The sequence below is a fragment of the Grus americana genome, chromosome 7 (genome assembly GCF_028858705.1).
Source record: "Grus americana isolate bGruAme1 chromosome 7, bGruAme1.mat, whole genome shotgun sequence".
NCBI lineage: Eukaryota > Metazoa > Chordata > Aves > Gruiformes > Gruidae > Grus > Grus americana.
The window spans coordinates 10,647,236-10,672,120 of NC_072858.1; the positions used below are offsets into that span (position 1 = coordinate 10,647,236).

At 37.7% G+C, this 24,885-nt stretch overlaps 1 protein-coding gene across 4 annotated transcripts in view; it reads right to left on the reverse strand.

The window, feature by feature from the left end:
• Nucleotides 1–24,885, reverse strand: part of VTI1A (vesicle transport through interaction with t-SNAREs 1A) — a 270,629-nt gene that overhangs the window by 95,776 nt on the left and 149,968 nt on the right. For 2 of the 4 annotated variants that reach the window (XM_054832242.1, XM_054832241.1), the window contains 2 exons: nt 9,186–9,256; nt 4,595–4,656 (listed from right to left, as the gene is read on the reverse strand). In XM_054832242.1, coding sequence (XP_054688217.1) covers nt 4,595–4,656; nt 9,186–9,256 — 133 coding nt within the window. Of the gene's footprint in view, nt 1–4,583; nt 4,657–9,185; nt 9,257–24,885 lie in introns of all 4 variants that reach the window. The other 2 variants (XM_054832244.1, XM_054832243.1) reach the window with 1 other exon arrangement.

Sequence of the window (24,885 nt, forward strand, 5' to 3'; positions counted from 1 at the left end):
CTGCTACTGAGATAGGCTTCAGCTCAGAAGACAATCTTCTTTTGTTATGCACTTTTAGGGTTGCAAACAGAGCTTGGTAGGGAAATTGGGGAAAGACAGTGATAACACTCACTGTTTGTTTTGGTTTGCCTCAACAGGAACATGACTGTCTCTGCTGCTATTCTGCATATGGAAATGTGGGCTTCGTAGTCAAGACAGAAGGCAGAACAGACATAATTAACTTTTCACATCTCTCAGAGTGTGAGATAGAAAATAAAAAAAAATTCTTGTACATTCACTGCTGAATGGCCACTCAACCAGGTCAATGCATGGAGGCAGAGCACCCTGCACCCTGTTTAAGATGGCAGAGCTGAATGTCATCTCAGCCTTATGACCACAGGGGCCTCTTCAGGACTGCTGAAGTTGGTTGAGAGGTGCTAGGAACAACTGCAATCCAGGCTCAAACTCTGAGGGCCAATTCTAAACCACTTAGGTCTTAAATCACTTCTGGTTAGGACCAGAGGCAATAGACACAAGTTGGGTGCTGGGAAATTTCAATTAGATACCTGGAAAAATCCCTTATTTCAGCTGCTACTGGAACAGATTGCTTAGAGAGGCTTTGGTATGTCTAACTATGGATGTGTTCAAAACTTGACTGGAGAAGTCTCTGAGTAACCTGCCCTAATTAGACTTGCTTTGAGCAGTAGATTGAACCAGATGACCTCTAGCAGTCCCTTCCAAACTAAATTGTCCTATGATTCTACGAAATGTTGAAAAATAACTGTAAGCTGTGGACTATCCTGGAGTTCAAAAGTACAAGGAAGTTTGACTAGAAGTGCTGCAGGAAGCAGAACTACCAGAATTTTCTTGGAAAGAAGAGCGAAGAAGCTTGACTACAACTAGCATGGAGGGGGAGACATTCCTTGTTTCTGATTGCAGTCACATTGGTCACGCAGCTGTTGGCAATAGCTGTTGGCTATAGCTTAGCACCTGAGAGCTCAACACTTACTGCTTCATTTCCATCAGCTGGAGCTAGTGTCACTGTCCTGTTGGAAATCAAATTTTAAAAGTCAGACAGACTTTTTAATCAGACAGAATAAAACTTTGTTCTGGTGGGTAGTAGCTATTTTTCTAAAATATTTTTTTTTGCAATTTGGAGGGAGGTAGATAGAATTTATCTCCTAATTGGATAAAGATTCAAATCTACTGCAATTTTTATCTGGTTACTTTTAGGTTTGTTTGTTTCCCACTGGGCCGTGTGTGGCTTGGAGACTGTCCAAATTCTTTTCTTAAAAGCTCTTCTAGGCTGTTGGCTTAGGATATGGGCAAAAGACTGAACATATTCTTTTCTGCTTCCTTCTAACACACTGAGCGCTCCCCAATTCACAATGGGGTAGAGGCTAAGGGATAGATGTCTGAGACAGCAGTATTGCAGATGACCGCAGAACATGCCATTTCCTTAAGTTAAAACCTATTATTTGAAAATTCTGTAACTGAAATGACACTGAGCTTCTGTTATAGGCTCACAGTTTTAAAGAGGAGTCATAAAATGTCAGGATGTCCAGAGCTATAGATACATGTAAAAGGAAATGATTAATGTCTTGACATTATTAACATGCCGGTACTATCCTAGTAATGCAATGCCATAAGTGGAATATAGTAGTTTAGTGGAATCTCAGTAGGTTTATTTACAGAAAAAAAAAAAAAAATATTATGAATGTATAGGTCATTTCAAAGCAAGACTATTTAAAAACAATTATTACAAAAGTTCCCTTACCCAAATACCCAAAATACATAAGGCTGACTACTTTAAGTTGCTAGAGCAGCAATCTGGAAGACCTGTCCCTCTTGTGCCACTGATTTCCTTAGTGAGCTATGGCAACCTACAAAACCTGTCCCTGCTTTTATTCCCCATCTCCAGAACATTTTATGCACAAATACATGGCCAGGAAATTTAGGTCATACAAAGGGAGTAATTTAGCCCTCCAGCTATCTAAATATCTAATCTCTTAATATATTTGGCCAGATTCAGAAAAGATGCCGCTTTACCTTTCCTAGACAGTAAAAATAGAAATAGTTAGGCATTAATTTGATGCACAGGGTGTTAGCCTGGCATATGAGTTCAAGCATATCAGCAAATACATATTGTGAAAGCAGCAACTAAGTTGAGCAATGCTCAGTTTAACATTACCTTTTCCATACAATAATGATGTGAAGAATAGTCCTCCAGCATTTTTCTCTATTGGTTCCAGTAATTAAGTGAACCATTATGCCGTATGTACTGAATATGCAGAAATTAGGACACAACTGCCAATCTGTGCTAATTATTTTTCTTACAGTCGTATTTATCTCATTTGTGCTGATTTCTTGGGGTCTGTATTTTATGATTATTCTTGTGACTAAACAACATTGGAATGATGCTGAGGCTGGGCTAACACTAGCTAGACCCTTCTACCCAACAGTCACAAACAAATTAAATTCACCGCAGGTCTATCTATTGTGTGATTTTAAATAACATCCTGCGAATCTTCTACTGCAAGTTGCATCTATGCCGAGGCATTTCTTTCGGCACATTTACCTGAACTGAGCTTAAATCCTAACTTGCCTTTTATCCAGGTGGGTGACTCAGCTCGGCATTTTTGTTAAAGGAAAAGGAAATCCAGTGCCTTTCTGACACACAGAAACGTGCCATCTTGGTGTTTGACTACATAATCCTTTTGTCTGAAAAGAAGAGCCCAAGTGTATTTCAGAAAGATCGTATTTTTCATTTGGCTTGTGGAACACTTATAAACTAGGACTCCTAACTGTGATTCCCAAACACAAAACAAAGTCAAAGGTTACAGCATATGTTTTTGTTTCAGCTTCTCCAAATTACTTGCAAATGTATTCAAACACAATATGAGGAGATACTTTATTTTATTGAAAATAACAGACTACAGGGTGCTGCAAAAAAGGCTGAGGTACCTCAAGCATAAACATGGAAAGAATACATTGGTTTAGAAACCCATAAATCCTTATTTGAATCTGCCAACCTGAAAGCCAAGTAAAGCCCGAAAAAACTATTTTTCCTAAATGCTATGTCTGATTAAGCCATACTATTAAATGACAGCTGAACTTTAACATTAATATGATATTATTTAAATAACTGCATGATTTTTTTTTACACTAAAATGATGAATGATTTTTGGACAGCTCAATTGACATAAAGCAAGAAACCCCTTTAATGAGATTTGACAAAATGGAGACATATGCAGAATATTCGTTACAGCTCATGTCGCAGAGCCCTTCCTGGGGACACTTGGGTTTGGTTGTGTCTTTTCTTTCGTTCATTTTTTTTATAGTTTATTTTGATTGTCTACAGGCACTGAACCATCCCTTTCAATTGCCACTTCCTTTCTCCATGGATTTTGAATTTAGCTTGTGTCATTTACATATTACTCTTAATCAGAGAATTTTATATGTTACAGTTTGGAGTTGAAATTGTAAGAAATCTGTGGAATGAAGGCATGAGGTTCAGTCACTTTAACCTTTGTCAACTGGGTATACAAGGAACTAACAAAGACATTTTTCTGAGGAGACTTATGAAGAGATAAAGCTTGCACTAAAGAGCACCTTATTAAATTCTGGTTTTGATATTTTCCAAGCCAAGTGACAAATCAACTACTCTGCTAAAACTTTCTCTTCCTTCTTTTTTTTTTTTTTTTAATAAGCAAATTGCATTAAGCAAATATGCAACATAAAAGCTCATGGCAAGGGTAATTTCATACTGAACACTTCAGAGGATGCTCTAAATTCCTTTAAAACTGTGTTTTCATAGCACCCAACACCACCTATTAGAGGGAGGCTTTTCTTCTTCAGGAAGCTGAATATATACAGAAATATGGACATCACAGAGAAGCTCAGGTGCTGTTTCACTGGATAAAGAACACATATGCAGAGATGCCACTGATTCAAAAAATCTGTCTGGGAAGGTACCGATGTAAATTTAAGGTGGCTTGCAATCACCAGAGAACTCCTTCCCGGCAGTCCCACATAGATTTTTAGGATGTTGCAGATTTTTGCTTTCAGTATCACCTCACTTTGACACCAGGCACAAGTTGCATAACACTGAAAGCATGGAAGAAACATGCTAAAACCACAAGGTTTGACAATGTGTCTGCCCCATCTATTCAGACAGAATTGATCATCTTAACCTTTTCTCTGTATGTGTAAATTTATGCTGCCCCAAAACATTTACAAACTTTCTCACATAAAATTTAACAGGTAAAAAACTCTGAAAACTCCGAAATCACTCAAAAATAAGGAATGCAGGAAATCATCATCAAAAAGCTTAATTTTAGAACACACAATACAAAGAAACTAAGATGAGAAAAGATTGAGCATGGGGTAATCCCTCAGGCTACAGAAAACTCTTTCCACAGCTGCGATAAAGCCTTCTATCTAACCATGCCTGCTTCACTACCAGCATTCATTCAAAGACATTCTGCATAGCAGCCTGTGTAAGAAAAGTCAGGTACGTCAGCAAAATGCTGAGATTGTATTAAAACTAAAAATAAAGGCACAGAGGGAGAGAGGAAAAAAAGAAAGAGTAGAGGTGTCCCTACCTTGGCCTTACCTTCGCAACATTCCCGTCAAAATCCTGGAACTCTTCCCCAGGTTTGCATCTGTTTCTCTAAGCTGGGGAGAAAAGAGTCCCATTAAAGGCAAAAGGCACATGTACTCCATTTGTACAGAGCACAGATATTTCTACCGTCACTTGAGTCAATCAACTTCAGTTTTAGCCCACAAAAAACTCTCATGTAAGAAAACCACCAAAGCTCTGAAATTTAAAAATGTTTTGTCTGGTTTTCACTTAGATAAAGATGAAACCCACAGAAGATAAGACATTGAGGCAACAAAGATGAACCAGGATAAAGAGCAAAAGCTTTACAAATAAAGGGTTGCAGGTAGAAGCAATATAAATTGGTATCCATAATTCCCATTGATGTGTGTATGTGTATTGGTTATGTATATTAGTGAGGGCATCAAGGGATGAAGAGACTGCCGTGCGCTGTGTTCCTGATGCTTTATGAAAAGAAAACCAAACATATCTTTCTTCCACTGTTTTTCAAAGGCAGTGGTTTAAAGGAAAAGCAAAAATACAAACCAGTGTCCTTTTATCAATTCTATGTAAAAGAAATATGTCTATACTGTCCCTTAAATACAAAACTTGTATCGACTTTACAGCAGCCACTACTGGGATGGATGCCCAAATACTTTGTGAACAGTATATAGTATGTACATAAGGCACAGCTGCAGAATATATATTTTTGCATGTAAGGATCACCCACTCACTGAAAATAGCATTTTTGTAGTAGGAAACCTACATTTACAGCTAAACTTAATTAGCTGACTTGTTCTACAGCTCTCAAAAATTTTGCAAAATAGGTAAAAGCACAACTGAATAAAAAATGAAATTGGGGAGATGAAGAGAAAATTTATGTAGCAAATGAACTTCATATTAAAAAAGAGCAGTTACTTCTGTTGTTCTTTAAAAGGTATTAAAACCTCCCCTCCATTTTTGTGTTTATTAGCGTCCCACAGAAAGAAGTCCAGAAATGAAGAAGCGCATAGGAAGAATCGAGTTACTCTCCTGTTGCCACTTTCGCTACTGGTAGCGAGAGTACAGACATCTTTGGACTTTTTAGAGATCTTGTAACCAGTGGGACATCAAAATCTACTGTAAATGATAATGTAATGACTGTCAGTTATGAAATAGCAGGGATCACTGTTTCTAACATGCCCTGAAACACAGCTGTGTGTACATACATAAAAAATTCTTCTCCTTATGAAAGCTGAATATTTACCTCTTCATTATCAAATCAGATTGAAAGGATTTCCTGACTCATTGACTTCTTACTAAAGAAACTTTGTTGTAGAAGACAAAATGCATCCTGTGGTATAAATCCATCAAAACAGTAACACTGCCAAGAAAAGTGGCAGTCTTCCAGTAACAAATCACCTTCACCATAACAAACCACTACTATATCTTGAATATATGCACAGCGGTAATATTAAAAGCAGTTTCTATTCTGGAGCCAAATATTTTAAATATTTGCTACCAGATTTAATGCTTATTACTGAAATCAGTAGTTGCAATCAATGACACGTAACCTTTTTGCACAAATTTCCTCCTTGTTCTTGTAAAAGTTATTAAGAAAATACCAGGTAGAAGGTGGGACTGGATAACACCAACCAAGACTTGCTCTCAGCAATATTATATTCAGTGGAAAGGCTCTCAGATCTCTGTAATTATGTGCCACAATGGAACAAATATGAGCATTATATTCCAGGGAGGCCATTCCCTCATTTTTTCCTGATCCATCTAGACAATTCAAGCTCCAGAAACGCAGTTTAGCCCAGTTTGACACAAGTAACGGAAGAAAAAACGTCACAATAATTTTTAAAAGGCTCATTAAAAAGCCAAGTTCTTATCTATGCTAGAAGGGAATCTGAAGTACAAATGTATGCTTTACATTGGTCTTTTATTATTCATAAAGATGTGTTTAACACTTGGGGCTTCTCCTCCCTTTTCACAGAAAAGTAGCGGTCTCTTTTTTACCATTATATGTTTGATCCTAACTCTCCTCTCTTGCTGCAGGATTCTACCTGACAGCTAGAATCAGTACTGATAGTTAGGAAAGGGAAGCTGAATCTTAGAGGTTTGACAAACTCCTCTAAGCAAGACGACCTTATATTTTTATGGTAATAAAAAACCCCACAAAATAAGCGAAGGAGATGTTAAAAAAGAAACAAACACATACACACATAGTTGGAAGATCTCTAGCTACCTCCCAAGAGAACACTAAAAAAACACCTTTTCTTCCTGCATTGGCAGAAAAAACAACATAAAGAGTTTCAAGGTTTGTTTTTATTTCAAACTGAAATATCTGGTGGTAGTTCTTCCATCATTTCTTTACCAATACCAGCGCACTGCAGAAGCCAAAGAACTGGTGGCATGCAACCCTGTTAAATGGCATCTGATGGCACTTCCTTGTTTCACAGAACTGCTGTGGTGAAAACATTTTGGAAGATGCTTTGATACTAGCAATGGCAAATCTACACGGTGTTCAAGAAAGGTGTTAAAAAATAATATTAAGAATAATAATGAGAAAGGAAGGAAGATGAACAAGATGCTGATGTTGATATCTTGTCTGCCTCAGACACATTTGAGGTTTTCCTCAAAAAATGTTGCATTGTTTAGAGTGCTTCATACTCCAGTTAACTGATCTGACTTTTGTAGCAGAGCTTTTATCCCTTCTCTTTGACTTTTAAAAAAAAAAGTACTTTAGAGAATTCCTATTCACAACTGTTTTTAGACATGTATTTTGCACTGCACATGATCTTCATTTATTCAAAATGATACAAGCTATGTCTTGCATTTTTCTTCCTTCAAACGTTTTACTCTACAGACAGAAAAACTCATACATGTAAATTTAACCAAACTATAGACATTAACTCATTTAAATTTTGTTCATAAGAAAATCTTCCTAATTTTCACAACGTTGAACTGCTAAGAACTGACCATCATACTCAAGTTGACATTTGACTTTTGGAAGACAAGTTTGTTCCTGGTTGATTAGCTAATAACTCCGTGTATGCAGTGTAAAGCTATTATGACATTATCATTGGCAGAGCACCCTCTGTCCTGGTCTTTAAAAAAATCTCCACAAAATGGAAAACTTGCCAAGTTATCCAAGATGATCCCCGACTGAGTATATAGACAGCTGTACATCTGAGTATATAGACAGCTGGGACAGATGCACTTGTGTAGCTCCACTGGAGAACTTTTCTGAATTCCACAGACAAAATATTTTATGTGGCATATGATAAAAATTTGGATTTTGAGATCTTCCATTTATGACAAGAGGTCTATAGCTGAACTGCGATGGGATACACCTTCCTAGAATGTCCTTGTTTTTAATCTTGCTCCTTGCAGCTTACAGGTTTTGCCATCAAAGACGTTTACTCTTCAGGTCAAAAGAACAGAAAAGGAAAAGTTACACTGTGAACCACGTGTACAGAGTCATCAGAACTACACTCCCTCTTTCCCGAGGATTTTTAGGATCAGCAGAAAAGAATACACGTTATTCATTTTGATTGCCTAGGTTTTACTTGTCCAGCTAGGAACAGAAAAGCATCTCAGACTCAGCAGTCACTAGGGATGTGAGGAGCGGAGATGAAATAAGACACAAAGTTGCCTGAACAACACTTGGTAAATGCTCACAATCCTTAGCTACGCCTAATGATTCAGTTATACTTAATGTTTTAAAGTAGCTAATGCCCAGGACTTCAGAAAGCGACTGGTATAGCTGACAGAAAATGCCTTGTTAAAGCTGTCATATGAGCTTTACCAATCAAAGCTATCCAGGTAAAGAAAGTCCCTGGGACAGATAAAGGAGTTTTCTGAAGTGGCATTGGTCAGCTTAGAGGCCTGTAGGAGGACTTAGCTTTGGCAAAATTGGACGCTTAGGAAAGCAGCTGATCAATGTGTCACGGACAGAAAGTCACAGGTGCAGTCGCTCCTGTTCCGTGAGCAGAAACCAGAACCAGGGAGGAAAAATTCTTAGACTGAAGTTCAGAGAGGTTGTACATGTTGGATGGGATGGGCTTCTGGGCATCTTCATTAACTCTACAGAGTAGAGTTCATCCCTATGGAGGCAAAATAAGCCAAAATCGACATAGATATGTTATCTTGACTGCAGTGACAGAGTAGCAGTATCACTACCTGTTCTTTCACACAGAATTGCCTCAGGAGGCAATTATTAGCATTTGCAGCTACAAAGAGTAAGGTTCATCAGCTCTTAGAAGCTCAGTCATGATACTGAACTTTGTTTCATATAAAGTTCAAGAAGTCAGTGCAATGGACTCTACAACAAACCCTTCAAAGGACAGAAAACTGACTCAACTATGATGTTAGTGACAGAAAGCTTGCTTCCAATAGCGGCTTTGGTGACTTCAGTGTGACTCCCTGTAGGAGAGGCTTTGCAGGATCGGGCTCATATAAGACACTTTTTAAGTGCTTCGCTGCAGATGGTGATTATCTCTCATGATAACAGCTGATTTATATAAAACTGATCAATATGCTAGATTATTTTTGCATGCACAGAGAACTTGCCCAAAGCAAATAAAATCCAAGACCAGCAATTACTTAGTATCAAACTTACCCTTTCCCGAGCACGCTGGATCTTCTCTCTGTCATGGCTGAGGTTTTCCAGCATTTCCTGTCCAATCTGCTCTGCATTAAAAAAACAAAATGTAAATCATGAAAAATATAGCTTGTGACTGTCAGGCCTCAAAATGCCAGGTTAGATTGTAACAAAGCTATTTAAAGACCAACGGCACTTAATACATGTGATAGCCTAATCACTCCTCCTAACTGCCAAGAGGAAGACATCATTATACTAAATTTTAAGTTTTCCAAGCAACGTAAAACTGAAGAGGTAACAACCAAACCAGAAGCTGTCCCCCTGCAGTCTCTGGAGGTTGTCTAGGCCCTGGGAATTAATGCTAACCTTTGGTCTGTGAAAGAAAGGCAAGAAGACTTTCAGACCTGCTCTAAGTGCTGGGTGTCCTTACTTCCCACACGTGCCTTCCTCAAGCCCACTCCTTGTCTTAGAAAGGAAGTCAGGAAACCTTTGCTAAAACACCAGCCATCCTTACTCTTCTAAAGACACTGAGAAGCCATATTAGAGAAAAAACACTCTCTGGGTCTCTCAGCATTTACCATTGATGCTCTAAATAAAAGCTATTTCAGGCTGAGCCCAGTTACAGGTGTTTATTTTGCTCCATTACAGACTATTTCTGGCAAGCTTAGAGGTACATTGTAATTGATCTCCTGATGTTTTTTAACAGCAGACATATACATTAATCTATTGTCATCATCACTTGTTTACACAGGGGTTGTTTGCTTCCACAGCTTATGCTGAACCAAAGGTTGCAAAATTATAGCGGAAAGGCCTCAAGATATGATACAAAGACAACACAAGATGCCAAAACTTTACTCTTCAAACAGCTTCAGTCAAATGCTCCTCTTACGCTGAAGTATTAGCAGCAAGTATAGAGAAGAGATTTTAATCTTCAAAGCTCTATAGAAACTTTAAGAAACCCTCTCTGTAATTCCCTGAAGGAGAAAAATAAGTTAAATCATTCCCATTTTACAGATGGCGAAACGGACCCAAGCAGCTGAAGCAGCTGTAGCTTGCCTCAGGACACACAGCACGTGGGAGACAACCAGCACTTCCGTGCACTCATTCAGGCTACTTAGCTAGCTTGCCAGAGGTATGCACCAAAACTGAGCAAAACTACAAAAACATGATTTTTTTTCATAAACAACAAAAATCATGCCTTGTTTGTTTTTTTTTTTTTCTGGTGAATGAGCAGGTTCTTAAAATGTCTTTATTTGAGGAGCCTCAAGAAAAGTAATCCTTAAAAATTCACTAATATGTTAGTAAAGCAAACATGACTGTTCTTATGGTTTTTAATAGATATGATCCATTTTCAGGAAACAATCCAAAGTAGAATCACCTCAAACTTTAAAAATTTGCAACAAGCAATTTTTAATTTTTTTTCTAAATCCACTTAACACAAGGTACATGCTCTGCCAGATAAAGTCTAAGGAAATTCATTACATATATATTTCTCTATCTGTTGCCAAGTATGGTACAAGTAAGATAAATATTTCCTCAGATATCTGACCACAAATTGACATCCTCATTATGCTATCTTGTCCCTCTTGGCTTGCTGATCTTTACTTTTAGCTGTATATACAATGCCTCCCAAAGGTGAAATGTGGTAAGATATGTGGTTATTGAGTTACAAAAGCTGTAAGGTGCAGTACAGCTATACAAATGGTAGCCTAAGAAAACGATTCAAGAGAGCTTTGCCTATGTTTGCATGTCAAAGGACTTACTGGATGAAACTATACTAAGCTTATTCCTCATCAAAGAACTCAAAATACTGTAATACACAAACAGATTCATGCATTCAATGTAGTCCGGGGGAGAAAAAACAAAGCAAAATCCCTTAAAAATAGAAAGGAAAAAAAAATCATCAAATTATTAACCAAGTAGCATGAGGTGAAATGATAACAAATATTTATTGCTAAAAATTATACGCACAGACATAAAGGAGTGCGAGGAGCGGATTTTCCTTCAAAGGAATAACTATAAAGTAAATGGCTAAAATGGCTTGGTATTTCACAAACAAAGCTCAAAAATATCTTTATAGGAAACAGCTCTATTTTTATTACACCATTTTTAAGCAAGTTACTGTGGTGGGTTTTTTTTTTTCATCTTCTTCCTGTCACTGCCGAGTTCACACTCTTAGCTTTTTATAATGATTGAGTTTATTTTCCAACCATCAATGTGACAGCAGCATCAACTGTAAGTGAGGGTAAAACACCGTCACTTTGACGAATAGTGTATTTTCCTCTCATTGTCGATGACTGAAGACATCAATAAATAAGGAAGGAGAGAGCATGTCAGCCAGAATATCACAGAATGAATTGTTGATATGACACTTAGGGATTAAACCTTCAGCCATGAAGTTCAACCTAGCAGAGGGGTCTGAGAACTGAGATAGTTGCGTTTCTTCCCAGCAGCCTCTATAGATAAATAATTGGACGGATCATCAATTTTACAGGAGCAGCTTTACTCTACATGCACTTTAGTTGATGATCTTTGGCCTTTTTTGGGCTAAAATAACAACATAAGTTGAACAAAGAGACATAACGAAGGTAACATAATCTCACAATAAGTTTGCAAACATAAATTGACACCTTTATCCACGGATCCTCTTCATATCCTTGTTCTACTCAGAAAATTCACCGATGAGAGTGAAACTTGATTTTTAGCTAGAAGGTCAAGACAGTCAAACAAAAATATTAATAAATAAAGAAAATACAGATTTCTAAATGACATGAAGACATGTCTCCTCACTTGGTTTGCAGCTGAAGGTGCCCAGGACTGGAAAAAAAGCCCACAATACAGCTAATTACAAGCTTGATATCATTGCTACCTGGTTGCTATAATTTTTGAAGTTTCCCCACGAGTCTGATGGTTTCCTGCCAGTTAAAACCTTCATCTATGTGGCAGATTCACGCCTTTAGCGCAACAGCGCTGTATAGATCTTTCCAGACTATTTATAATGCAAATCATTGATGATGCTACTACAGTCAGGTTTCTAAGAGAGACTGTAGTGCAGATGCATGAATTAAGAGCAATACACAAACTGAAGGGTGTTGCATGTTGCCAGTAATGGTGTTATTTCAATAGAATCTTAACAACATCATTTATTTGGGGATTACCCCATCCTTTTAGTTGGTACGTACAGACAATGTTTAGTCCCAAGTCCTACAAAAGACTGTGGTGCTGCCTCTTCTAACTGAAATTCCCAAAGAGATGCATAAAATTATGTTCTAAAATTACAGCTAAACTGTGAGAAGCAGAAGGGTGAATGCATTTACATCATTATTATCTATGTACTGACAGAGGGCAGCAATATTCGATAAAGCAATTATCTCAGTCTTGAACAATGTTGTGATGAACAGGAAAAAAAAATTCTGAGAAAGTACATAACTTGATATAAACAAGCATCAGCCTTAAAGAGTGAATGCTAAAATTCACAGCTCTAGATGTATTTCGCCTTAAAGGTGTTTGAACAAGGTATGGGAAATCAGCTTCTTCAATGCTGAACACTTTAATAATGTGATGTTGTGGGTCCAACACAAATGGTGCCTTGTTATACAAAAAACCCAAAACATTTCTTATCATAAAGCACTGAACGTAATTAGAAGAATGAAGATGCTTTCCACAACTGAAGAAAAAACAAAACTCCAAAAAAACCAACAAATGCAAACCCAACTTCCCCCTTCATATGTGAAAAAATTGGCACATGGTTTTCAACTTTTATATTGAGATACACCTAAAAGTCAATGATCACTTCTAGTGATGCTTTACACTCCTGAACATGCCCTTACTTTGGAATTTTCCTGTAACCTATATGCAGTATTTATTTATATGTACAAATCATAATTATTTAATACATGTTCCACAAAGCTTGATTTCTAATACTTACACATATAACAAGGATGCAAAATAAGTTGTGCTTGACTGGTTGTTCTTTTCCTTTTTTGCCTCCAGCCATTTAAGTATTTATTTACTTTATCAGCTAAACTGATTTTAAAAGAGCTTTTTCCTAATCACTGAAGTCAATAATACTTTTTTCCTTAAGAATGACTAATATATTTACTCTAGAGACAGGAATGATATGGAATGACCCTCTCCAGGCTTTTAGATAAACAAACATGCATTTTTATGAATTTTGAAGACAGAGTGCCCATTTTTCTTTTCATATGAAAAATAAAATAATGCAACATGGTTTATACAGCTCTTTTCCTCTCAAAGTGTACCCTGTGTGTACATATATGTATATATAAAAGCATCTATTTTTACATATATATAAAATCATATATATATACACACACACACACAAACACGCGTTTCATAACCTGATAGGTTTTTAAAATGTTAAAAAAGATTAAATGTAACCAAAACATAGAAAGGATGCCTGAAAGTATGATTTGCCCAATCTCATCCTATGTACAATGCATCCATCTGAGCTATGTAATTATAGAGGTGGGAAAAGACAAACTAATTTATACTGGGAAAAGCAGAAAATCAAGAAAAAAAATCAAGAAAAAATCAAGATAGCTGTCCTACAGAATCAGGAAATAAACTCAAAACCCCCTCCATTTGGGGACCGCATTTCTGTGTTGTCTCTGAAGACATAGCAAAAGCTTGTGGAAGATTTTTGGAGAACTACAGTGATACAAGCAGAAACTCAGTAAACATATTCAAGGTTGGGACACATTTTTTTCCAAAAGCCACTCAGATTTGGACAGGTTAAAAATTTAGATTTTAGGAGACTAAGAGAGATAAATCATCAACAGCAGTTTTTCTGGAAAAAATGCTAGGAAGCATTAAATGCTAGCTGTTCAGAGGTGACAGCAAGTAGATTTACAAACTTGGAAAATATATGTTGCAGGAGTTAGAAGAATTCAGGGCTGAGTCAAATGCTTTAGCTTCTGACAGCAGAAAGTTAATAAAGTGATGACATATCTTTAAGTGCAGGGACACAGGTATAAGTCCTATAAAGTTACAAGTTCGCAGTTGATATATATTTACATTGAACAGCCAATATAATTAGAGACAGAAGGATTTAGATCATTAAAGGTTCTAAACGACAAGTACAGGTTAATACAGATAAATGAAGGATAATATAATGGCTACAAGCCAATGGAGAGACAATTTGCAGAGCATTAACAGAACAGTGAAACATGAGAGTTGGTGCTCAAATGCCTCAAGAATCTGCCACAGAGAAGTTAATCTGCATGCTGTTAAGTGGTCACTTAACAGAATAAAATAAAAATTAGCTACACGCTGTAGGGACTAGTCGGTCTCTTCAGCAGAAGCAAATGTCGTACGGGTAGAAAGAGTACTGACAGCCAACAGCATACGCTGAGGACATCCAACACTTCCAGAGCTGTCAGAAGTTCAGTTGCAAGAGAGGATAAAAGAAGTTGCCCAGTGTTACTGCGAAAGCAAAAAACCACATAAATATACCTCCCAATCCTCCAAAGTCCAAGATGTCCACCAAACTTAAAATACAAACATTTTTCAAATGAAAAAGGTCCCCATAAGCTATAATGGATGTTCATGAAATTATTTTCATTGGCCAACAGCAAAAGGGGTCCGTTGATCCCGAGGTCAGGGAAACCAGAAAGAAAAACATCCGGAACACCTAATCAGAATTCAGGCTTTGTGCTTTGTTCAAAATAAGGAAGAAAAGATATTTGAGGAAGATGCCACATTCTTTTAAGAACAAACCGGGAGCATTTCATAACCAACACCTCCCATGGTCCAGGCCTATTCTGTCCTTCCCCAGGAAAAAAAGGCAGATGAATGAGAAGAAAATATGAAAAAGAAAGGAGAATGATCATATATGACAGACCTAGTAACTTCACCTCCAGCAGCCTTTTCTTTTTTTAAGGTTTCATACCTTTTTGAAATCCTAACTTACATGAATCTGCTGGTATAAAACTACTCATTTCTCACTAACTGATGTATTTTTTTCTGTCTACTCCCATCACCCATCTATCTGAGCTCCCTTACTAACATCCTTACAGCAACATTCACAGGAGGTGGCAGACTTCGATTCTCCTGAGCACTTGTCTACATCGAAGTCCAGCCATTGTTCTAGCCACCCACCAGCTCGGCAATGCTCAACTGCTCCAAATTCCTCCCTTCGCATCTTCTTCTTTTCCATCCCTTCCTTCAAAAAAGTTCTAGGGCAAAAGAAATGCCTCCTTAGTGCATCAATAAGTAAATAAGTTGCTACCCCCATTTCAATCACTTACAGAAGTGAAGCTGGGAACCAACCCTCAGCATCTTCTTTTCCTACTAGTTTAAGTGGTGGGGACAGAAGAAGTCCCTGCTTGCTCTGAGCCTGGTGCAGGGAATGGATCCTGCTTCATTACAGTATTGCCGGTCTTGAACTTTTCTGAAAGCAATTTAGCAGTGGAGAGTATTAACAATCCTGACTGCATCTAAATTAAGTTGCAGAAACATACCCTCTAAAACTTGAGCCACAAATCATCACTTAATTAAACCTATGACTCCAAACAGCACCAAGATGACACAACGGCGATCTTTGGTTGGTCCCACTAAGGCTGGACTCACAGTAATAATTTAATCAAAACCGCTCCACCATCTACCAAGTTTGCTATAAACTCAAAGCAGTGTAAATAATCACTCTGGACCCTGCAGTACTGGTTGTTTCAAAGACTTAAAATGTGTAGGCAGAGAGTTGTCAACTTAGACTCCTGCACTCAGCAGCTCGAGGCTCGTAAAGTTGGCCCTACTGCTACAGCTGATTTACTTGTAAAGCAATAAATGCACTTCAAGACAGAGAGTGGAGTGCAAAACAGATGGGACAGACTATCAGCCAACCAGCAAACAGAAAAAAAAAAAGTTACGTTAGGTTTTCAAAAGAGAAAAAAAGATTTTGAAATGTTGAACTAGGTTTTAAAATTGAAGTGTGGAGCAAGAGATCTTTTTCAAACTTACTTAACTACACAAAACCACAACATATGACATTTAAACAGTATAAAGACAAAGAACAAAATCTGCTAGTTATATCTGTAAGCACTGGAACAATTTTATTAATTTTTTTACTGATTTTTCATGTCCCATTTATGCAGCTAAAACTTATCAATAGGAACAAGGTTCCTTGCAGTATCTCAGTTTCTGGACATCAGAAGATCTATGAGAAGAGTATATCCTTCATCTGTTTCAATCTGAGAAATTGCTCCTTGAAGCAAAAAGTAATGTCAACAAATGAAAACAAAGCCAGAGCCAAATTACATTTGGGTTTGTTCAGGTTTCCCCCAGCATCCTGATGTACCAGGTTTATCCTGAAACCACAGACGGAATAGAAAGTCAGGAAAGCTGGCAACACAAGCAAAAAGTCTATGATTGTTTGATCTTTAATACTTCCATGGAGCTAAAGAGTGTTTTAACCTTTCTTGCACTGTTCAGCAATTCATTTTAAATGTGAATGGAACTATCTCCTGCTGTATTCACATTCATATTTAAACAACGAAAAATAGAAATAAAAGTGTCCAGACATTAGAAAAATAAAACAAACCTAGAGGACAATTAATAAATAATGCTTAAAATCATTGACAAAACGTGTAGCAGTCTGTGTAAAAATAAAGGATGCTGAAAACAGAGTGTGTGTGTGTGTGTGTGTGTGTATATATATATATATAAAAACTTTCTTAAACATCAGAGAGCCCACAAAGCAGGTGAACAGCTCAGCAACCTCGAAGCTGGCTTCAGTGCAATTCATTCTTTGAATACGAATTAGCAATGGGTAATCGCAGCATATTTATGAGGCCTTTTGCCTGGTCCTTTTCTCCAGTGAATGCTGTATTATTCATTGCGTGTGCCCTGACCCCAGTGCGCTCCTGTTCTGACAAATCATACTTGATTAAGACAAATCTTTATTAGTTAGCTAGTCAACTTCCCCATTTATCATTTGCAAATCCCATTCTCCTTTTCGGGTACAGTAAAAGTAACTGAAACCATTTTTTCTCCGTATAAAATGAAATGCTTGTTACAGACAGTAAGTGCAAACAGAAGCCTAGAAGTCAGTAATAGATGATAAAACAAAGGTTTAACAGCCATAAATTACAAACATGGCAAAACTCTAACACAATAGCGTACTTTAGATAGGCTGAAGAAACATTAATTAGCTCACCCTTTCAACGTTTCCCATTTTTCCATCACCTCAATATCTCAAAATCTAAATGTCATATAAAAGAACTACATTGCAAGGTTGGAGGCTAAAAGTACCGAGGTTTAAAAAATAATAATAGAGAGATTGCTGAGGAAAGTTATTGTTCAAGGTTTCTACCAAAACAACAAAAAAAACTTTTAAAAGTTGATCTATAATAGGAGGCAAAAGGAATTCAAAATGATTCGTGAAGCTTCAGTTTCCCTTGAAAAGGTAATATTCTCTCCAAAGAGGTGGCCGTTTGGAGAGGGAAAAATCCTTTCAAGGCAGCAATAGCTTTTTCAGCGGGTAATTTACAACTAGAAAACCGTGTGATGTGTAACGCACACCAGTTTTGCCATGATAGTGGCTTTGCTCATGGAGAAGGATGTTTCTTCTACCAGGAATCTGGAGATCCGAAGCAGCTACTTGGAGATGGAGGGACAAGGAGCAGAGGGACGGGACAGTCCACAGCTTATTGGGCTGGCCATGGTTCAGGTCCCAGCTCTGCCCCAGAATTTTATTCCAGCCTCTGGATGGATCTCTAGGAAATGCCTACTTAGCTGTATTTTTATTTGGTAATGAAGTTTAGTAGTTTGCATATTTTATGACATTTTGAACCTTGGTTTTATACGTAATGATATTTATACCTACCAGTTAGAATCTGTGTTCATTTGAAATATACAATAATTTAAAATCCTGCACCTAAAGGGCAAAACACCAACACAAACATCTCTGTGCTGCTTAGACAGGACACTTCTTACAGACTCCTGTCTTCCTCCACTTATACCTTCCCACCTCAAGCCATTTTTCCTTTGTTTATATTTTTATTTTTACCCTGCAGGACCAATGCAGCTATGGATTCTGCTGTTTTTCACACACATGAGCTAAGTGCTAGCTACTTCCATCTGCAATGTTGCCTTCGATTACACACAGAGTAATGCTGAGAAAACCACTACCTCAATAAACCCACAGTAAGGGAACAGAGGGAACAATGAAAAATACCCGATGGCCTGGCAAATCACTGTTATCAGGAGGTATACAAGAAGGAAAAAATCCACACTGATTTTTAAAATCCAGGCTGAGTTTGCAAGACTATGTATATTTTTAAAAAAATAAATTAAAAAAATCTCTGCTCTTGTCAGACAAAGATATTTCTTTGGGAAATTGCTGAGATGGAAATAAAGACTTTCCCATAATACATTTTTTACAGCACTCCTCAGAGCAGAATCGTATTTTAAGGATCAAGTTAAGCTCTTCAGATGGTGTTTTAGAGGTAGACTTACATGGGGCCTTTACTGCATGTAGACACGATTTGTTTCTAAGGCATCCCTTTGAGGAAAAATTGTTGCAGAAATTGATTTTGCAGTAAGTGTCTAAGATGACAAGTGTGTTTTCTTCTGATGGAGGAACTCGGCTTTTGCCATCTCTGCATTAGACTATCGCTATATGTTTTAATTGGGGGCAAACCTAGAGACTTCTAAAAACAAACAAACAGAGCAGCTTACTGCATGGGGCAACAGTTTTTGCTTGGATTCTCCTGAAATATCCGCCTGCAGAGCTCCAAGTGCCATCCCAGCTACTGGACATGGCCTTTGAGTCTCCGATGATTTGGGTCAGGGTTATCAGAGAGACTACCTCTCTCTGTTGGGCATAACTTGAATTGCAGTCAGCAGAGACACCTGCACTGGAGTGCCATGAAGAAGTGCCGGCAGCTGAACAGCCTCAGTGAGGATGTCCTGGGTTTGGATGACATCTCCCCTCTCTCCTGGTCTGCTAGCCCTCAGACATGTTAGCGTGCAGGACGTGCTGCCAAAGACATCAGGTGGTCTGCTCTGGCATGTAATTAACAATTTCGTAGGATGGGCTGGCAGGCCACTGTTAACATTTATTTGTGTGAATGTTCTGTGTGCTGCAGACAGAACAAATTAAGCACCTTTCTCTTTGCTGTAGCTTTTTTCTACATTTCTAGAGGACCAACACGAGCAAAACAGTATGCCCAGTAGCCCCTAGCCAGACACAGTAAAGAGACAAGTCTCTGGATTTTCTGTCATGTTCAAAGATCAAGAACACAGGGAGGGCAAGGTGAGATCTGGGAAGGGACCTCGGACTGCTGGGGTCTGTATCTGAAATGAGAGGCATGCCACCTATGGGCAGGTACCACCCAGCCCACCATCCTCACTGATGTTACACACCTGTGCCCATGGCCATTTTCACTTTTTATTGCTGTTTTGGATGCAAGGAAAAAATTATGTTGATCTTCCTGAAATTTCTTCAAGCAGTCTTTAGTGTTGCAAGATAGGGATTTGAAAGAACACGATTTTATTACTGGCTTAGCCACTACTGTACACCTGGTAAATATTTGTGCCTGTTTCCCTGTTTCTAAAATGGGTGTGAAGGAATTCACATTGGCAGAACACAACGTCTGTCATTAAAAGGATTGTATTCCTATGGAAGGCATTCAAATACTGCACTCAGCTTCTTATATATTCATTTTCATTACAAGTACTATTTTGAATATCATTTTGAAAAAAAAATAAATTAGAAATTACTTTGAAAAAGAAGACTGAAGTAGCACTGTCTCAACTATGGGACATGATGATTAATCTCATAAAGGATTTCCAAATTATTTGAGCACCAAATATAATTATCCCATGATCTACTGAATTGGTAAATTATTGCAGGATGACATTTTAATGCAAACACACAGTTTACAAACATAACTTTGCTGGAAATTCTCAAGAAGTGTTAAACCGATGTCAGTGTCTCAGTAATTTCGCAGTTTAAAAACAGTTAGAAATGTAATGACTACACTGCACTTGATTAAAGCATTTACAGCTCTAATCAAAAACTGACAGCAAGATCAAAGATGTTAACTTAAATCTCTCTTCTAATTATGTTTAAAATGCCACACCTCAGGCCTGTCTCTCCTCTTCTTTTTCAAACCAAATTCTGCTTAAGAAAGATCTAACACTTCTTAACAGTTCATTATCCAATAAAACTATTCAAAGCTTAAAAGCAATCTACACAATTAGTCAGGACCTCAGGGAGTCCACCGGTAGTCTTTATTACAGGGCTTCATATTAAAACACCTTAATTATATTTGTCAAATGGATTTCATTAAAACCCATCGTCACTTTAATTTTCATATTTTGACAGTGCTGGCATAGCATTATTACCACCTGCCAAGCTACGAACTACAACAAAATTATCAAATTCCTTCAAATACTAAGCAGTTTCTTTTTGTACCTGACCAATGATTTCTCTCTTTTTGGTGAATGCACCATAATTAAGAGGAATAATTAAAATTCCATACTGAAGCAGCACACATGCAAGCTAAACATTCAGTGTATCCGTTGCAGGTGTGTAAATAAGAACCTATATGGATACCTGATTGCCAGGAGCACATAATACAAAGGTAGGACACATATACTGAAGTGCTTCTGAATAATAAAGCCAAGACATCAAACAGAATGCACTATTATTTAATCAAATGACAACCATGATGACTTGAAAGCAGAGGACATTTTAACTTCTACTCATTATACTGTCATTTCGACACAACAGATCTGGGGATTATGACCATACACTGTAACCACAGTTTTATTTTAGATATAATCCACGGAGGTTCTACTTGACTTTAGACAATCACACTGAAATATAATTAAAACAAAATTGTTCATCCTCTCTATGACAAAGGCGTCTGATATTTATGATACATTTCCAATGCAGGACATATCAATTGTTCGGGTTTTTTTCCTAATACTCAATGCCATGGCAATTAATGGTTTTAGATAATTACCAATAATATAAAAACTAGGCACCAGCATCTGTCATGCAACACAGTTTGGTCTGTTCATGTCATATGGGATATAGAAATAAATTATTTCCTCCTTTTTGTTATCTGAAATCCTGTACGGAAAACTGAAACAAAACAGCAATTTACCATTTCTGTGCTTGTATTTACGGAGCTAAATTCAAGCCTGATTGACTCCATGTTCTTCAGTGAACATGTGTATGAGATGACTTTGGCCCACAACAGATAAAACAATGGCATGCAGATTGCAATGGGGAAAAGAACAGAGAATTTTCCTTTCTTTCATATAATCATAGCAAGAAATAAGAAATGAAGAGGTTTCTGCCATATGTCTAACACACTTCACTGCTTTGTACAAAGGTCTCAAGAGTAATGATCTCCGTGTGTTATGAATATTTTAAGACTTATTAAATGTTCTTGGATTATTGTGGGTAAAACTATGGGATTTTAAAGAACCAGCTTAAATGACAATTAAATATTATTCCTACTTAAGGAAAAAGAAAAAATTAATAATTTCTTAATGTATTATCAAGGAGGAAAGCCTCAGCCTCTTTCACATCAAATCACAAGTTTCAGCAAAGGAATTGCTGAAGACATGCTGGGTTTTATTTAATTTCTTTTTATTGCTTTAATTGATTTTGAATTACAAAGAAATAAAACAGAGTACTTACAACCAAGACACTATGAGCTGACCACAGATCTCTTATTTGATTTTTTGGTAAATCACCTTATTTCTTTTATCCTATTTATCTGTAAAACAGGGGTAAATAATGTTTCTACTAGAATTTCACTAAAATAAGCAAGGGCCCAGATACTGCTTACCTTCTGTTATTAGGACAGCTTACAGCAAATAATCAGAAATTTTTGCTGCCTCCCATTCAACTTCAAACTATCACTTCAACCTTGGGTGCATGTGGGGATTCCTCTTAGAAACCCACCATCCCAAACCCGGAGACAGCACAGGAGATAAGTAGCATTTTGAAAACAATCCCACCCCAAACCAGAGTGTTGGCTTGCTTGTGCTGACATGGCGAGAGCCAGCTCCTCTGCTTGATGCAGGAACGGATGGAGGGACAGGGAAGCTTTCCAGATGAGGAGCTGGTGGATGATGAGAGCTCACATGTGGCTTTGACACAACTGGTCATGCTTTCCCTCTTGAAATCTCCTCCTCCCTTTGCACCCAGGATCCTACCCTCTCTGTGAGGGCTGCCTAAGGCTCTGGATTTGGTTCCCTTCCTCCCCTCAGGTCTGCACTTGATTTACGCCTGGAGAATCTCATGCACAGCCTCAGCTACTATTTAATAAGTGACAGATTTCCCTCTCTGCTACACTGCCATTTCCTCTCCCATCTCTCTCCTTGCTTAGCCTTCAACTCAAATTCAACACAACACAGAAGTTCCTTCTCCCCTCAACATGTCTCCACTCCGTCTGTTCTCATGACATGCAACACGATCATCCTCTTTTCCACCCAGCCTCAGCATCTTTTTTTACTCAGCTCTCTTTTTTTTTTTTCAGTCCTCATTTTTGGGCAAGCTGTCCAATTCTTTTCTGCATGACATTGATAGGAAACAGACTGGTCCCATCCATTCACCTTCCTAGAACTCTCTTCTGGGCTTTCACCCTTTTTTAATATTATTACATCCTTTTCTCTAGCCTTGACAAAAAAATCTATGTACCACCTACAGTAGTGCAGAACACTGCTACAAACACCATTTTTTTAGCATACTGGTCAACTTTTTCTTTCTAGTCATGCCATTGCCTCTTCCCAGTTCAGCACATTAAATAATACCTACGTTTCTTCCATAGCCAATCCCTTCATGGTCTGACTTCTCCCATTTGCTATCAGCATATTAATTCCTTTCACAGCTTAGATATCATTCACTTGATAAATTTTTACTCAAGCATTTCTGCACTTTCTCCCATGTTGCCATGATTGCAAGGAGCTCAGCATAAACAACTCATCACCGCATCATGCTCCTGCAATCTCTGATCTGGCTTCTCTTGTCCACTGATACACCACGCGATCATAGTTTCTTCTGACGTCCATGGAAATCTCAGCCACAACCACGAACCTTTGTGTTAGATGAATTTCTAAATGTCTAGTCCCAGAATGGATAAGTCATAGCACAAAATCTAGCACGCACATGTGGGTATCATCCATGATGGAGGAGGAAGGTACTGTAAGGAACAAGTTATCACCACTTGTCTTCACTATTGCAGTGCAGGTGTGACATAGGGATTTACAATGTACGCTGTGTTACTGTCAGATTTTACCTTCCTAAAACAAATGCTATCCCCCACAAGCTATCAGCAAATAGAATGTAAATCCTGTTGTCATGAGTGAATAATTTATTAAATTGACACTATTACTAATAATTACAGAAAATGTGCCCGTTTTTCACTCTTGACAAACAGGAAACCAGCCATGTTTCCCATTTCAGCTACGATACACAAGGAACAATTCAAAGTGATACCCGTCCCTGGCTGGCACGTATTCTTTATCATTTGAAGTTTATTTGATACAAATGAGGGTCTACAGAACCCTGCTGACATGAAGTCACAAAGAGCATATACATTTATGAATACTGCATTTACTGCACTTTGTATGCGATGTTTGTTAGGTCTTGGTGCTGAAATCACAGCTCTGAATCTATCTTGAAGATGTTAAGGATGCGTTGTGAGCTTTTGCTTCCCCCCGAACCCCCCAAACAAAACAAAACGCCACCACAGCCTTCATGGCTTTAATTATTAAGATTATCTTTTCTGTTTTATCTTAAATCCCATAATGGAAGCAACCAGCTTTTTCTGTCTTTTTCTTTTTCTTTTCTTTTCCTTTTTTTTTTTTTTTTGGTAATAGTATACACTATTGATGTAGGAAGGAAATGTGAAGACAGAACAATCCAGCTGGATTAGACATTTATGAAACCTATTGCCAACAGTGAGCTGTCAAAGCCAGCAATCAAATGTAACCCTGGCAAAAAGAATGGAGACTGCTGTGAGGAGATTTACTTAGAAGAAACTCTTGAATAGTGCTTTTATGTCCTGATTCTCCTCCCCTGCACCAGCTTTATACCTGCTTGTTGCCCCTCCTTCCTTGAAGTTACACCTGGTTTACAGTCGTGTGGTAGAATACTTTCTCTATTCCAGAATTAACTGTTGAAATTCTGCAGCCTCAAAGAAGAACGCCTGGACAAATAATTACTGTTTTCTTTCCAAATTTTAAAATCTATGAAAATGTGGAGTTGCTATTAATACAGAGATTGTCGCAATATTCCCAGGAGTAAAAAGCCTCATTACCATTTTTTTCAGCTCAGAAGCTGACAAAAGAAGGATGTAACTAACTTAAAGCCATAGGAAGTCAGAAAAAGGGTAAGAATTCACTACTTCTGACCATAATCCCACCTTTTTTCAAGACCATACCTTGTGCTTTATATTCCAGCTTTTCACTGGAAAACGCTTAATTAAGCATCAGGAAAACTTCTTAATAAGCACCATAAAAATTAAATGACGTGAGAAGGTATTTTGCTGTGGCAATGGAAAGGAAAATAAGACAAGAGTTAAAGAACTCACTGGAATATACTAATGAGCAAAACGCAATGTAGGAAGAGGAATCTGGAATATTGAAGAACAGGATCTCAAACAACCAGTAGGAGAAAAGCAAAGACTAAGACTAATATGTAATGGAGTACTACAGAAGCAAGATCTTTACATTG